The sequence below is a fragment of the Lycorma delicatula genome, chromosome 4, assembly GCF_047948215.1.
Source record: "Lycorma delicatula isolate Av1 chromosome 4, ASM4794821v1, whole genome shotgun sequence".
Lineage (NCBI taxonomy): Eukaryota > Metazoa > Arthropoda > Insecta > Hemiptera > Fulgoridae > Lycorma > Lycorma delicatula.
In genome coordinates, this window is record NC_134458.1 from 14914031 (window position 1) to 14929672 (window position 15642).

Consider the following 15642-nt stretch of genomic DNA (forward strand, 5'->3'; position numbering starts at 1 on the left):
ATTTACAGTCCGCTTAATGAATATTTTTAGGTTTTAGACTCAACAGTCATTTTTAATGTTACTCTTAATGAGCTCTTCGGGGTAAAACCTACCGCTGAACAGCGTATAGGTACAGGGACGAGTACCGTCGTGTATTTCATGTACAGTGAATATTTCATTTGACCAATTCGGTAAATATCCTTTAGCAAAAGTCTTTTTAAATTTTATTATACGTTCTCGGTCACCTACTTTGAATTTCGGCAATGTAGGCTTTCGATAAAGTACCGTATTTAGTCGTCTTAAGACTAGCTTCGGTTACATCTTTCGGTTTCATTCCGATAGTGCGGTGACGGGTGTTGTTGTATCGATTCGCCAAAGAATATAATATACTTCCCGGTCAATACAGAGTATAAACGAAATCGCTTTGAGGTTTACCGATCAGAACGGAAAGCTGATACATTTCCGCGGAGAAACCATAACTATGACATTACATTTAAGACAAAGATCAGAAGATGGCACTAATATACAATAATCGTAATAATGGTAGTTGCAGAACGGTACGCAAACCAATCAGTCGACGTTTGAACACCAGAGCGTTAACATCGCAGAATGTGTTATTTCTTTGCAAACTTGGTTTTACAGTGGTAAATCGTAATGGCAGCAGTGGATATGTTGGACATTGGTGAAAGTGTTTCCTACTATAATACGATCACTCAATCTGAATATCACACCCATTTACCGTACGCTTCATCGACGTATAACAACAATGATGAAATCCGAATACCGATTCACCAACAGGACGTGTACACGTTACCGCATAAAAGTATTATGAAGGTAGAGGGTACACTGACTACCAAGGCCGGCGATAAGAATGCAGTTGAATCAACATTGACCAACAACGCGGTTCAGTTTCTGTTTGAGGAGATACGATATGAAATAAACGGTACGGAAGTGTGCCGTGTACAAAAATTGGGAATAACAACTACTTAAAAGAACATTCTGTCGTTGCGTAAAAGCGAGGAGAATATTTTGGAAACTTTGGATAGAGGTTTAACCAAGCGGACAAATTTGGTTTAGATAAATAAACGGGACGATTTTGTTTCTATGTTCCTCTGCGTATGCTTATGGGTTTCACCGAGGACTGCAAACACATAATATTGAACGCGAAACAGGAATTGGTATTGCTCAGATCTTCGAATGACGGAAACGCGTATGTATCGTCGAAAGAGGCGCCCGATTCCATTTTGAAGATAATGAAGGTGCCGTGGAAAATTCCATATGTTCATGTCACCGTTATGATGAGATTGCAGTTGTTGAAAGTTGTAGAACGAGATAGACCGTTGGCCGTCGCTTTTCATACATGGCAGATACATGGGTTTCCTGCTTTACCGCAAACAAACATACATTTTTGGACGGGAAAAACGTGTTCGCAAACGGAAAAACCGAGATATATGATATTCGGTTTACAGACTAATAGAAAGGATAAAGCCACAAAGACACTGACCAATTTCGATATGTGCAAGTTGGTAAACGAACGGTTGTATTCTAATTCGCAATACTATCCGTACGTTAATCTACTGGGTGATGTAAATATGATGTATGAAATGTTTGCTAGCTTTCGCTCCGGTGATTACAACAAGTCAGAAGATGAATGTCCTGCTTACCGTTTAGCGGAATTCAAGGATAGTGTACCGTTGATCGTTATCGTTTGTTCCAAGCAGAACGAATCGCTTAAAACGAGTACCGTAGACGAACGTATCGATTTTGAAACAAAAAAACAATATACCTCCAAGCACGGCTGCCTACTGTCTCATTATTCACGATACTATAGTCACGTACACACCGCTTACGGGCATTGTGAAAAAGGTTATGTAATGTGGGAGACGTTTACATTCTATAATCAAACAAAAGGAAATGTAGATGGCGACGAAGAGGAGGAAAAGGTTTATAAACGTTCAGCATCAAAGAAGAGGTGAAGGAAGGGGTGGTGGTCGCCGTTTAAGTGGTGGTTAGTAACATTAGGGGTATTTAAAACTGGAATTTTGATCGGATTACTTGTATCGGTTTTACTGAACGTTTACTCGGAACCACCGCCATGTCCGAAGTTGAAACCGATAAGATGTAAAATTATTTTTTCTTCCTCACCATTGGGGGTTAACATTCCATTAATATAATGCAATTGATCGGCGGCGGTGGCAGTGGTGGAATCAATGACGGGTTTCTACAATTCATTCAGTACCACTGAGAAAACACAACCTATGTTGAAAAAATGGTCGTTACCACAACAACAACAGCTTTTAGCAGTAGTTGTTATTTAAAAGATATTTAAAAGATTCGGTAGCACATCAACTTTACCTCAACCAACACCTAAGCTGTTACCACTACGTACAGTACTACAACTATTGTAAATAGCTCATCATTAACATCAGCAAAAGCAATGCTTTTGAAGACAACTACTGTACAGAGTACACTATAAAAAAGTAAAAATATTTCTTTACCAAAAGGATATTGGGATGATTATAATGGACCTATATAATCGGAAGAAGAGGAAAGTTCATAAAAAGCGTTGGTGGGGGTAACCCCCACCACGTCTACGGTGATATAATAAAGGACTAAGGAAGTTATCTTTGACCTCGTATTCGCAGTTGAGCAGCAGTCATAGAAGGAGTTATCGAGTATCATCGATTCCTCAGCAACCGAGGTGAGTTTATAGTTAAAGAACTCGCTGTTGTCAGTGACAGCGGATGCTATGCGATCATACATTTTCGTTCACCGTACCCGCGCGCTGAATTGAAATCGAAATACAGACGTATGGCTGCTTGGTTAGAAAGAAACTTTCACAAAATAGATTGGGAGTACGGCGACGCTGTAAACAGCGAAGATGTTATGAAGACACTTTGTTCACAGTTCTCTACAATATGCACAAAGGAGTTGGAGAAATCTGAATTTTTGCGTCGATTTCATAACGATGTTTGAATGATACAAGAGGACGCACTAAAGTCGAATTCGAATTACATCGTAAATTGTCCGTACCAAAAAGTTCATCCAAGCGGAAAATGCGCGTTACAAACCGGATGTTTCTACATGGAGTGGATACGGTTGTGTAAAAAGCCGTTGGATCTGGTCAGAGAAGCGGATTGTTTGAAAACACAAACGTAAACAACAAAGAGGAATTGGCCAAGAACGGTTTTTACAATTCCTTCAAGGATTTGTGCATAAGATGGTGTTGGTGCAATGAACCGATTAATTCGCACAATTTACCACAATGTAGGAATTGCATCAAGGAAAACATACCTTCATTAGAGCTTTCATTAGATTTTATTGTACCTTGAAGAGAGCTGCCACTGTAGAGCTCAGTTTGCTGCAAGATGCTGACGAAACCACATCTTTGGTTAGAGGTCTCAATTATAGTTGTAGCCTTCCATCTTGGCTTAATGCTGGGAATATTATTTATGCTTGCTTTGGATCACTTACAATCATTTGCAAGAAAAAAGGTAAAAAAATTAAATAAAAAAACGATATAAAAATAGTTCGAGTGTTTAATAGTAGGCCTCTAGCGGAGAGATTTCACTCATGTAAAACAATTCTCAACGCGCCTCGGTTGCTACCGCCTGGGTGGTGTGGAAATGCAACTGGTAAATAGTTAGTTTCACGATGGATGTTGATATAGCCGCATCGGTGTGGTTAGTCCTATATTTTGCATATCGTCGTGTGAGGACTTTGCGACATCTCATTAAAATTGTGAACGCAGCGTTCCCGCACGCTTTGAGTACGACTATTGATTTAGATCGTTTCAATGCGGTTAGAGTGGCATTCACGTATAATGCGACCTACGATGAAATTCACAGTTGGTTGCAAGAATATCTCGATAGTTTGAAGTCAGATACCGTCGATGGTATGTGTAGACGTCGTATTGGTTGTGGTGGTGGTGGGGATAGGGCATATTAAAAGACAGTTATGCAATAGACCTTCATTCAAGGTGAGATCATGGAAGTGTCCACAAGGTTGGTATCTTTCTTACCAGGCGGACCAATAGCGGATTTAACTCATATAAAGAATATTCTCAACGTACTGTTCCCGACATCAGTAATCACAGAAACAGACACTTTACCGAATACACTACTATTCGGTCTACCATACAGGATTAACGTGGAAGATATCGAATACGAGGTACCGGGCATCATCGATTGGATTGTTGTAAGCGAGTGTGATATCCATAGGTTTTTGGATAAAGAGTTAAACAAGTTAGAAGATAGAATCGCAAAGACCAATCGGACGTTGGAAGGTTACAAAGACGTATTGGGTCTGTCCAAAAGGTTATCGGATTTATAGTAATGGTCATCGGGAGGACGTTTACCAAATTGGTTAACGAATTGAGATCGGTTACACAATACATCTGTAAACATTGTTTTATGATGCTTGTCGAGCACTGCTATGATGATCACAAGTATGAAGGTCATGCAATCGAGTGTTATAGATCGACTATTGTGGTAGAGGGTTACCCGAATACATGTGCTCCTGCGAATTGGTTATTGGAAACATGATGAAAGTTAAAGCGCTGTTACGTAAAAACAAATTTGAATTACTATGGGAAAACCCACCGTCGTCGTCATTAGCTTGTCGGGTTATCGATAAATACGAACACTACCGGTTATTTTCTACAGCATTTATCGAAAGAAGTGGTGGGGGAAAGGTAGATGGTACAAGTATCTGCACTGCGGTCGTTCATTCGTGCGTGAGCTCTGCCGGTGTGATGATGGACGCCTTATCATTTATTAATGTTTTCAACGATGAAGACTGTTTTTTCAAACAATTATCATTAAAGAGGTTTACCGATCTTCATATTGGTATTCACTATGTATTATTGAACATGAGAAAGATATATACATCATACGGTGAGATTCGTATGATAATCGTTACTTAGAATTACTTGATAAACACTGTTCAGACATGTTCAAGGTCACTTGTAACTGATAACACTTTATTGTACACATTGTACAAATTGAAGTTAGATACCGTCGATGGTATGTGTAGACGTCGTATTGGTATAGGGCAATTTATTAGGGTTTATTTATCTCATCAGTATTTAAGTTGTTCAAAGTGTTAACATCGTTGTCGTCGTTGTGACAGCAGCAGTGTTATTGTACTAATTAAGAAGGTAGATGTGGTTTGTAAACGACATTTGTCGCCGATGTGTTTCAAATTAAAATACAGCTATCATTCTTGATCTTAGCCGCCATGTATTTGATAAAGACGGTGATAGTGTAATTATAAAGATGTTCTTCGATCCGATGAATGATGAGAGATTTTATTGTGACTTTGAATGTGGGGACAATTCGATTGGTCTTATCGGCAGTAACGAAATAGTATTGTCTGGTTTCTACTGTGGTGGTGAAAAATATAAATGGGTAAAGGCCTTTAAGTTAAACGATTCATTGAATATGCAGTTGGATATGATTACTTTAAACAGGCTAACTACGTCTTGTCTAAAAAATAATGTTGTTACCGTTAACGTATAGACCACAAAGGAGTGAAGACGATTCACCAATACTTGTATTGAAACCGATAGATGGAGAGCTGCTTGTGATGAAACTAATTATGTTTTTGATAATGTACAACATCAACAGAAACCACCACCACTACTTGTTGCATACGATACGGAAGAAGATTCTCAAATAAATTGCCGCGAGAGTGATCGATATGAAAGGAGACGATTTTTGGCATCGATTTATTTCATAATGTACAGACTATCTAAAACATGACGTACTTTCACCACCGAGAAGGCTATTTCATTAACAGTATAAACAATTTAAGAAATAAACAGTGCTTTTCAGGACTACAACATAAACTTCAACACATACAAATTATTGTGCACAAAACAAAAACACTTTAAACCCCCATACAGCAATGTACGGGCTATTGTTTTATTTAAAATGATAGATTTACAATTGCTATATGTAGTGGTTCCAAGGCCCGTTACATGATCTGGTAATAGATTTATCTACTATCAGGTTATGTGACAAATGTTGAGGAGAGTATTTAATAAATTATCTTCTTTTTTTTGGGGGGGGGGAAACGGAACCATTAAAAATAGAGAGTATTTCTTAGGTGCTAATGGTTCTTAAGAGAAGTACACTACTTCTCTAAACCTCTCACGTTGTGACGTAACCTTACCTGAGAGGACTTTATACTAATAGTGTTAAATCCTTATTGTATAGTATTCCTTTTCATATTTAATATTTTTTGTTTTCTTCTTCTTTGGTGGTGGTGGTAGCGACGCTTCGGGTATAACATTTTGTTTGTTGTCGATTTCAATTATTTGCAAATCGAATTCCTCATAGCTAAACAGATCCATGTTAGAAAAGGAATGAATGCATTTCTATTCTACGTTAATATGGTTGTGTGTGTATGTGTGTGTGTGTGTGTGTGTGTGTGTGTGTGTGTGTGTGTGTGTGTGTGTGTGTGTGTGAGAGAGTTGCATCATATTTGATAGCGCGGTTATAACAGTTGTTAGTAGTCGTATGATGTATACGTGACCGGATGCGCATAGTTGTGGCTACCAGGCGCGTGGCTTCAACGGTTTGGGTGTGGCACTTTAGGCGGTTGTGTTCCTATTGGTCGTGACGTGTGTGACGGTGACGTCAAGGTCAAACTATAGACAGACGTTGTTTGTGTATGGTAGTTTTCCTGTTCAAACATATTCAAGGTCGACCGGATGCGTAGGCATTGTAGGAGTGGAGGGGGTACGTCTTAGTTTCTTTCTTCATTCCGTCACTGTCTCTTGATTTGAACGCACACTACACATATCATCGTCGTCGTCGTTGTTGTTGTCATCACTATCCCCAATGTCGCAAACATTTATTCAGAAGATTAATGCAAAGACTTCACCAAGCCAACTCACTCAGGTCACAAGTGTTGGTGAATTAATTATCGAGAAGAGATACGACATTGTATCAATGAATCAATGGGCTACTAAATACGGTGCTTGTATTATGTCCACCCTTCAGCGTGAGGGTGATGATGAACAGCGTAGAGTATTTCTACCAAAGCGGTTCGCCGATCGCCTAGACAACGATGAGATTGACCAGCTGGTGGCAAGCAAGACAAAATTAATATTCAAGGGGATTGTAGGGAAAATCTACAATGTCGTCTTCAAATGACTGTGCAATTCAAAAAGAGAAGACTATGGAGATATAGGAAAATAGTCCTTTTCAGGACCACAACACATTACACGTACAGCATAAACTTCAACACATTCAATTTATTATACACAAAACAAAAAACACTTTAAACCCCCATACAGCAATGTGTAAGACTATTGTTTTTATTTAAAATGATAGTTTTTACAATTGCTATATGTAGTGGTTCCAAGGCCCGTTACATGATCTAGTAATAGATTTATCTACTGTCAGGTTATGTGACAAATGGTGAGGAGAGTGTTTAGCAAACCTTTGTTTTCGTAGGTAGTTAACGCGCGCGCGGAATAGATTTGGGGTGTTTTTCTTTTTTATTAGGTATTACTTACATAAACGAGGTTTGGTACATTAGACGCGCGCGGAATTGAAACTGAAATACTACTTACATTTAAAATGAAATATTAAATTGTTAACAAACAATAAAGATGTGTGTGTGTGTGTGTGTGTGTGTGTGTGTTGTAGACGACAGGATGTTGGTTGCGCTACCATATGCACTTCCACCACCGCCAACCCAACTCTATACTGCAATGCGAATACTGTTTTATTCATTCATTAGTTTCTTTTCCTTTGTTGGTATCGGTTGTCTATTAATATGTCGTCTAACGTCATCGTCGTCATTGATTCCATCACTAGTTCACCACCACCACCACTGTCGTATGTAACGGTTTATTGTCCTTTGAGCCTAGCGGCAATGTTTTAAAGGCAAAAGCTTTTAAAGGATGCCCTGCAGCAGCCGCCGTGCGAGGAAGTAATGGGTATCTGCGCACGTTATACGAGACATCACCGGTACACGAGTTGGTGGAACCCGTACTATATTTCACCATGAGAGAGGAGTACGGGTTGTATTCGGTTGAGATGAGTCTGCGGGAGGCGTTGGTTAAGTTCTTCGCAGAGGTAGACTTTGTGTATTTCTGTCCTATTTGCCCGTTATATGAGAGCGAGTACGGGACGGTGGAATCGTTAATTGGCTATCGTCGCTTGCGGTTACGTCCGAGTCCGGTGGACAGATTTTACCAGGCGTTGTACCACAGGTGCGAGACGTCAACGGCCGGTGGCGGCGGTTTCTTAGATACAACAGTTGATTGTTGGTGGTTTACACATGATGGCTCTGTGATCCCCCCACCAGATGTGAGAAATTGACATATTCAACTGATTATGATTATTTAGATTCGATGTGACTTTTTGACCGGTAATAAATTTTATTTATTTATTTTTTTACTTGTAACACAGTTTATGTGAAACATATTCTTCTTCTTCATGATACTTCATTACAAGAACGCGATGTGATGAACAAAAAACGAAGATGATGGGTAATGATAAACTTGCACGAAAGGACAGATTTCGCATACATAAATGAGAGTTAACTTTTAAATGATATTTTTTTCTTGTGGAAGTGTATCATTACCAATCATCTGCGTTTGTTGTTCATAACATCCCGGTCTTGTAAAGAAATATCATGAAGACGTTTTCATTTCTTAAGGTATATAGTCGAGTGTTTTGTAGGCCTCTAGGGGAGAGATATCACTCGTTAAAAAAATAAATCTAAACCTGCCGCGGTTTCTACCTCCTGGGTGGTGTGGAAATGCAACCACCAATTATTTTTGGTCTTAGCCGACGTTTTTATACATAGAATACAAGTCTCTGTTTATTTAGTTCGGGGTAGTTTTTGTAGTATACAACATAATTTTTAGCTTATATTTTAATCCGTTTTAATTCTGTACGAGTGTTTTGTAGACCTACTGGGGAAAGGTTTCACTCTAAAAAAAATCTCAACGCGCCGCGACTGCTACCTCCTGGGTGGTATGGAAATTCAACAACAAAACTGTACTCCATCATACAGTAATGTAAGACTGATTTGGTTTTTCTTTTGACTTGTAGCGGACTTTTGTTTTATTTGTATTTCAGTTAGGTGACGACGACGTTCGGGGCCGCACGTACGCACACTTGTATAACGGCTGCAGCGGTGGTGGTGGCGGCGACAACAACGGTCTACGTTTTGCGCATAAGCGGCCGCTTTGAATGCAAGCGCTGTGATTAGTCGTTAGGGTGTGGCGTTTTCCCGCATACCACTGTAACGGCCGTTCAAACTAGGACGCTGAACCTTAAACGATGTTCGTCAGCTGTTCTTCAGTCGCGCGCCACACCTCGCACTGTCAACAACTCCGCGCCGCTACGTCAATACACGCACGCGAACACACACACAGCCGCCGTTTTCTGGTGTACAAGCCACGTTGGGGTCCTGGAATGGCGGGTGACGCCTCTCGGTACAACGGCCACGATGACCAGGATCATCCTCGAGGTACGTCCATACTAATTAAGTTAATTTTCGTTTTTCTTACGAGACGTTTTTCTCAAGATATTTTTCTTCAGACAATTTTCTCAAGACAAACATCTTGTGACGTCACAACACGGCCGATCCAAGACGGCAGCTGTGACTCTAGCGGCAGCTAGGAGAACTATTGACGCAGTACCGCCATTATACTGCTATCACTACTATCACCGTTGTCTTATTCTTATTTCTAGGTGATACCACTCAGTTTAAGTAGCTGTTATCTACACACTCTTAAATAATTTAATTTTTTTAAATCTATGTTTTTAGCGATTTATCAAGGTGTCTTTAAAATGTTGTGTTTATTTGGTTATAATTCAAATGGCTGTAAGATGCGCTGTAATAGAATTAAATGATTATAACACGTCTTATTGTACAGAGGATTTAATAATTTGTAAAATGTAGTTACAATATATTCCTTACAAATTGTTCAAAAGTAATTATAATTAAACATTTTATATTTAAAAAAAAATCTATAAAAAAGGGTTATTAGCATAAAAATGGCCTGTTCCTGACATACATATTTTCTCTTAAATTTATCTATTTAAAATCTCAAGATCATTTTTTTACATTTAAATTTTTTTCGACATTTATTTTAATAATATAAATACGTCTTTAAATTTTTTGGACTTACGAGTTGGTAAATTCTATCACAGAAATTCGTTGAAAGGTGAAATTAAAGATAATAAAATAACTCTTCAAATTAATAAGCCAAAATCTTTATGTAGAACATCTATTCGTTTTTCTAAGGGAGTCAAAAATTACCATATAAAAACTAAATACAAGTAAATCGAGGAATTGCAAATCTTTTAATTTTTTCACATTTCCGATTATTTACCTACAATCAAGTGCAATCCGAGGCTTGTGTATGTGCGTCAGCGATTAAATTGTCTCTGGCCGCGATCCGAACGCTGCGTAGAGCTAGATTGACGGTGAGTTACCACCTTATTGTCTCAAAGCCTGCAAGATTTCTATTCACGGTTTATGCCCATAGGTTCTTCCGCTACATCAACCATCGTGACGTTTCTTTCTCACCACCTTAGAGAGCGTCGATCAGTTTTCAACTGTAACCTTAGGCAGGGACCCTGCAACTGGATGCTACAATCCGGTGCCAGACGGACCCATGTCTTTTAACGAGGTTATTGGTTTACTTGACATTTCTCCCGCCACCACCCCATTCGGTCGCCATAAAGCATAAGACCGAATGTCTGTGCCACAAACGGCTACTGAGCCTCGAACAGTGTAGCAACCAGTGCCGTAATAGCTCCTACAGCTTTGCTGACAGGATGAGCGGACTAAGCGCGGCGCCATACACCACCGGCTTACGTGTCCCAACCGCTCACTTGTCATATACAACTAAAATAGGTAGGCGCACGCCGTCAACTACTAAAAATATATATGATTTCAATAAATTAATTTATATCGTCAAGACAGCAATTTTCTGCCACGCCAAGGTCGCTGAATGCTGATAAGTATCTGTCCACCATTTTAAAGCGCTTGGAGCTTTGGCTGGTGGCCAGCCGTAATTCTCGAGTAGCTTCCCACAGCAGCGACATAGAATTTTCCCCTTAGATAGACTACTGATGCCGGTTGAGCAAAGCAACGGCATCAAGAAACGCCCACACGGTCCGTCAGTGCGGCTCTCGCCAAATTGACTCGCCGCTTGTGAGTGGTCAATTTTCACCTTCACCTCTAAGTCCCAGGATGGCCTGAGTTCTAGCCGTTCCAAGAACTGGGAAGTCGAACATCATGTGTTCGTTCGACTGGACCTCCCCACAGACGCACAGCTCATCAGCTGCCAGGCGGAAGCGAAACAAATATTGGTTTAAATTCACGTGGTTAGAGAGCACTTGGGCTTCCGTTGCCCTTAAAAAGGAACTAGTGGCGTACCATCCCCCCAAGTCCTGAATAAATTTATACAAGGACCTACCCTTAGTCGTGGCGTGCCATTCTTGTTGTCATGCATCCATCGCGAAACTGTAAAGCCTCCTCCGCAGGCGGGAGATGTGTAACTGATCGAAATTTAGAACCGGTGCATTGAGATCACCATTCCGCTCCGGTACTGGCCCTGCTCGAAACCGCATCGCAAATGCCTTAACCTCCCTATCTCTTCGCAACTTCCACATGGCTGCCCAAACTTTCACCACCAAATCGAGTGGGAGAGCCTTTTCCAATGCGGTGGTAGCCTCGTAGGAGGTTATTTTAAAAGCACCAGTGTATACAATTAAGGCTCTGTGCTGGGCACTCCTTAAATTTTGAAGCAGTGCTCTATTTCTATCCAGACTATGCGCCCAGACTGGCGCCGCATAAGAGGTCATACTCTCGAAGACACCTCGGTACACCATGTACAAATGACGACCCAACAGCCCGTAATCCTTCCGAGCAATTCTCCTAAGCTTGTGCATCACAAAGACGGCATCCGTCGCTACTTGCCTAATGCGGTTCCTAAACAGAAACTGCTCATCAAACAAAACACCTAGGTACAAGGTACTTATGAACTCTAACTCGGCTGATTACACATCCTTTATATTTAATATAGGGGCCTTTATATTTAATATTTTAAAATATAAAATATGTTATATTTAACGAGGTTAATGCTTCTCCCCCTCTACACTTCCCCATCATCTTAAATGATAGGCCCGGGCTGGCTACCCGCTTGTAGTGGTATTACAGACACCGCCGTGTCAGAGAACTCAGGTGGTGGAAGTGCGTTTTTTGAGGAGTATTGCAGGATACCGCTTATCGGACCAGAAACGAAACCCACATATTCGCACCAAATTGGTTATACTTAATTTGAATGAGCGTATTAAAGAATGTAGGGAAAGTCGGGCCAAACGTGTGGAGATAATAAATGACGTTAGAATACCTAAGCGTTTATATGATTATAAGCCGACTGAGCGAAGAAGTTTCGGTCGCCCCAGGAAACGATGGAAGGATCAGCTTGTGTTGTTGTAACGGGCTGTGGCCCAAGAGTCGAGGAAGAGGGAGAAGAAGTAAATCGAAACGTATAAAAAAATGAAAAAACAAAGGTAATTTTCCAAAATTTAAAAAAGATACATTGACTACCAACAGTTTTTTGAAAATATTTTTAGTAAAAAATTCATTTCTGGTCCATTACATATACCTCTCTTGTTTAATAAACAAGTGAACTGCAACCTCGTCTCATCAATTCCTTAAAAATTAATGTTAATATCGTTTCTTCCCCCCCCCCCCCAAAAAAAAAACTTTGCTTATAATTTTATTTTACATTGTAATGAAAAAATCTGTTTTCATTAAACGAGTATATCATTTCTAAGGTACACAACTAAAGAAAAATAAAAATAAAATGCATTGTACAATCTAGGTTAGTAAATAAACAAGTTTATTATTCTAATCGATACATAATAACACATTTTATACATATATATTACGTCAGGAATGGAAGGTATATGCTACTCCACGGATAAAAAACAAACTTAACCAGAATTTCCCTGGATCGAGTTTGTCCAAACAGTGTCATAAAATTCGCAATTTTATAAATTCCATATTATTAATTAAAAATAATAATAAAATAAATATATGAAGTCACTAAATAAATATGGTAACTAAAAAAAAAAGATAAACAACAATTTATACGATGTTAATGACAATTATTTCAGCATGTATTCATGTACATATTAAACGGGATACAGGAAATTTAGGGGCTTTTTGTAAATTTTAATTAATATTATTTAAAAAATGACCGAAGCAATAATACTATTTCTGTAAAAAAAATCTTTCAGTTTTATTTACACAAATTGATAGAAAGGTTTTTTTTTTAAACGATCGGTAATTTATTGGAGATTGCAACTGAAACATTATTAGAGAATTAACCTAAACGCAGAAATAATCAGAAACTGCTGATTATTTAAGCGATAAAAAATAAAAATGTAACGTACAAAAGCGATTAATGTGAAAGAGATGGCAGTGGCAGTGAAAATTAATCGTACTGTGTAGGCATGTGTGCCGATGCTCTGATCTTAGTAGCAAAATATCCGCGTAGTGGTACCGGCTGTCTGTTAATAACGAACAAGTTGTATGAAAGTGGGTTAACCTTCGCCTTGACTGTCAACTTAACAATTCAGCGCATGCGCCAGTCGATCGATAACCCGGTTTCCATTAGCAATAATAGAAGATGGTGGGGATGAAGAAAAACCATCGGGATACCTGCTGATAAAACTTTAGCCAGTCGGTCTCTCGAAAGGGGGTGCTAAAGACGCCGTAATATTTGTATGAAATTTAATATAATTTATACATAAAAATAATATTATTACTTAATAAAAATTAAAAATGCTGACAACTTTAGAAAAAGTTGGCGTCGTATGCCTAACATTATTAGGTTTTAAAATGATTAGAAATATTGTACAATTTGTTTATACGATATTTTTAGCTCCTGCTTTAAAACTTCATACGGATTTAAAAAAAATGGGACAGTGGGCAGGTAAGGTTAAAAATATAATAATAGTATTAATAATTTAAATATTAAGAGAAACCAATTTATTTTTTAATCGATACAGTTTTTATTATAATATATATTTTCTATATTGTTATTATTGTTTGTAGAAAATAAATCCATCCATATTGCTTAGCTGACCGAATATTTTTAATACGAGAAACATTACAAAAAGTGACATTTCACCAATTTTTTATATTTTTGAAGATGTATTTTCAGATATTAAATACATATTATACAGTTTTTCTTGTTCACACAATCTAAATGTTTAATTTCTTTTCCAGAACTGTTAATTTTATTATTAAGAGTTAATAGTGTTAAATTTATTTTTTAAGAAAATGTAAGAGAGCTGCTTCTTTATTTCATTAAATTATCTATTTTGAAGAGTAAATTTAATAATACTTTGTAAACTTTTGTAAGGTAAATATTAAAAATATGCTAAAATAAAATAGAAAACAAAAATATTTAATAAATCAAAACGTAAGATACTTTATGCATACATATTTTAAAATCATATTCAGCATCTTAGATTAAGTAAATTTTTCAAGTAAGAATGATATCTCTTGATTTATTTGATACATTTAATAAAAATATATTATAAAACATTAAACAAATAATTACGTTTCATTTGATTTTTTTTTTTTAATGACGATAACTAAAATTTATGCGTTATAAATACACTGATAAAATTTAATTAATTCAATTACCACGAATAAAATCAAACGTCATTAAAAGATAACCCTATTAAGACTTTTTATACATAAATGTATATTTCTAATGACAAAATACAAATAAATATCTGGTTACGTGCGTAAATAAACGATTTTATAAATTACGCCGAAAATAAATACTTTATTTATATCAGAAAATAATACGTATTATACAAATACAGTATATACTTATCCCACGAATAAAAATGTACTCTAGCATTTGTCTGAAGGACAAGAGAAACCTTAACAAAGCGAAAGATTAATGAATAAAATTTAGAAGAGTGGTTGGAGTGGATATTAATATATAAAAATAATAAATAAATAAAAATCGATTAGTAATAAATTAATAATTTTGAAGATTAACTGATAAATATTTTGATTGTGCATATTTAAGTAGATTTAAACGAATATATGCCTAAAAGTTTAGATTTTCTAATTAGTAATATTTTTAACTCATCAACCCGCGGTATAAATTTGTAAAAGGAAATGATTTAATTTAATTTTAAATTAATTTTTCATCAGATTTTTTATGATCGTTTGGTAATGAAAACACGATTAGATTCTTTCTTGTAGACTGAGAATTATGCTGTATAACGCGAAAGTACTTCTTTTGTCCGGTTTGATACCGAGTGAATATTTTTATTTTTTAGGAACGAATAACTTTTTTAAAAAAGACTGAATATATTATAAAATAGAAAACAAAACAAATAATGAAATCGTTTCACAACAGTAAACGGTACATTAATTTCTTCCTTTGTACTAATTTTCCCTACGGCTCTGGAATTTTTAAAACACTTGATGGACAAGAGATACAAATCCATATACCTTCTCTGAATGTAATGATGCTCACTATATATACAGTTTCTGTGATTATTGAGACGCTTATTAAGGTCGATTATTAACTTTATTATGATAGCCTGACGTTCTGATATGTTGTACTATATTCGACTCGGCGAA

The 15642-nt window shown here is 37.3% G+C and overlaps 1 protein-coding gene across 1 annotated transcript in view; it reads left to right on the forward strand.

Annotated features, from left to right (window-relative positions):
- The first annotated feature begins 13526 nt into the window (after nt 1-13526).
- The window catches only part of LOC142323130 (very-long-chain 3-oxoacyl-CoA reductase-like), an 88057-nt gene continuing 85941 nt past the window's right edge, over nt 13527-15642 (forward strand). The window contains exon 1 of the mRNA XM_075362368.1: nt 13527-13963. Coding sequence (XP_075218483.1) covers nt 13813-13963 — 151 coding nt within the window. The 5' untranslated portion in view covers nt 13527-13812. The remainder of the gene's footprint in view (nt 13964-15642) is intronic.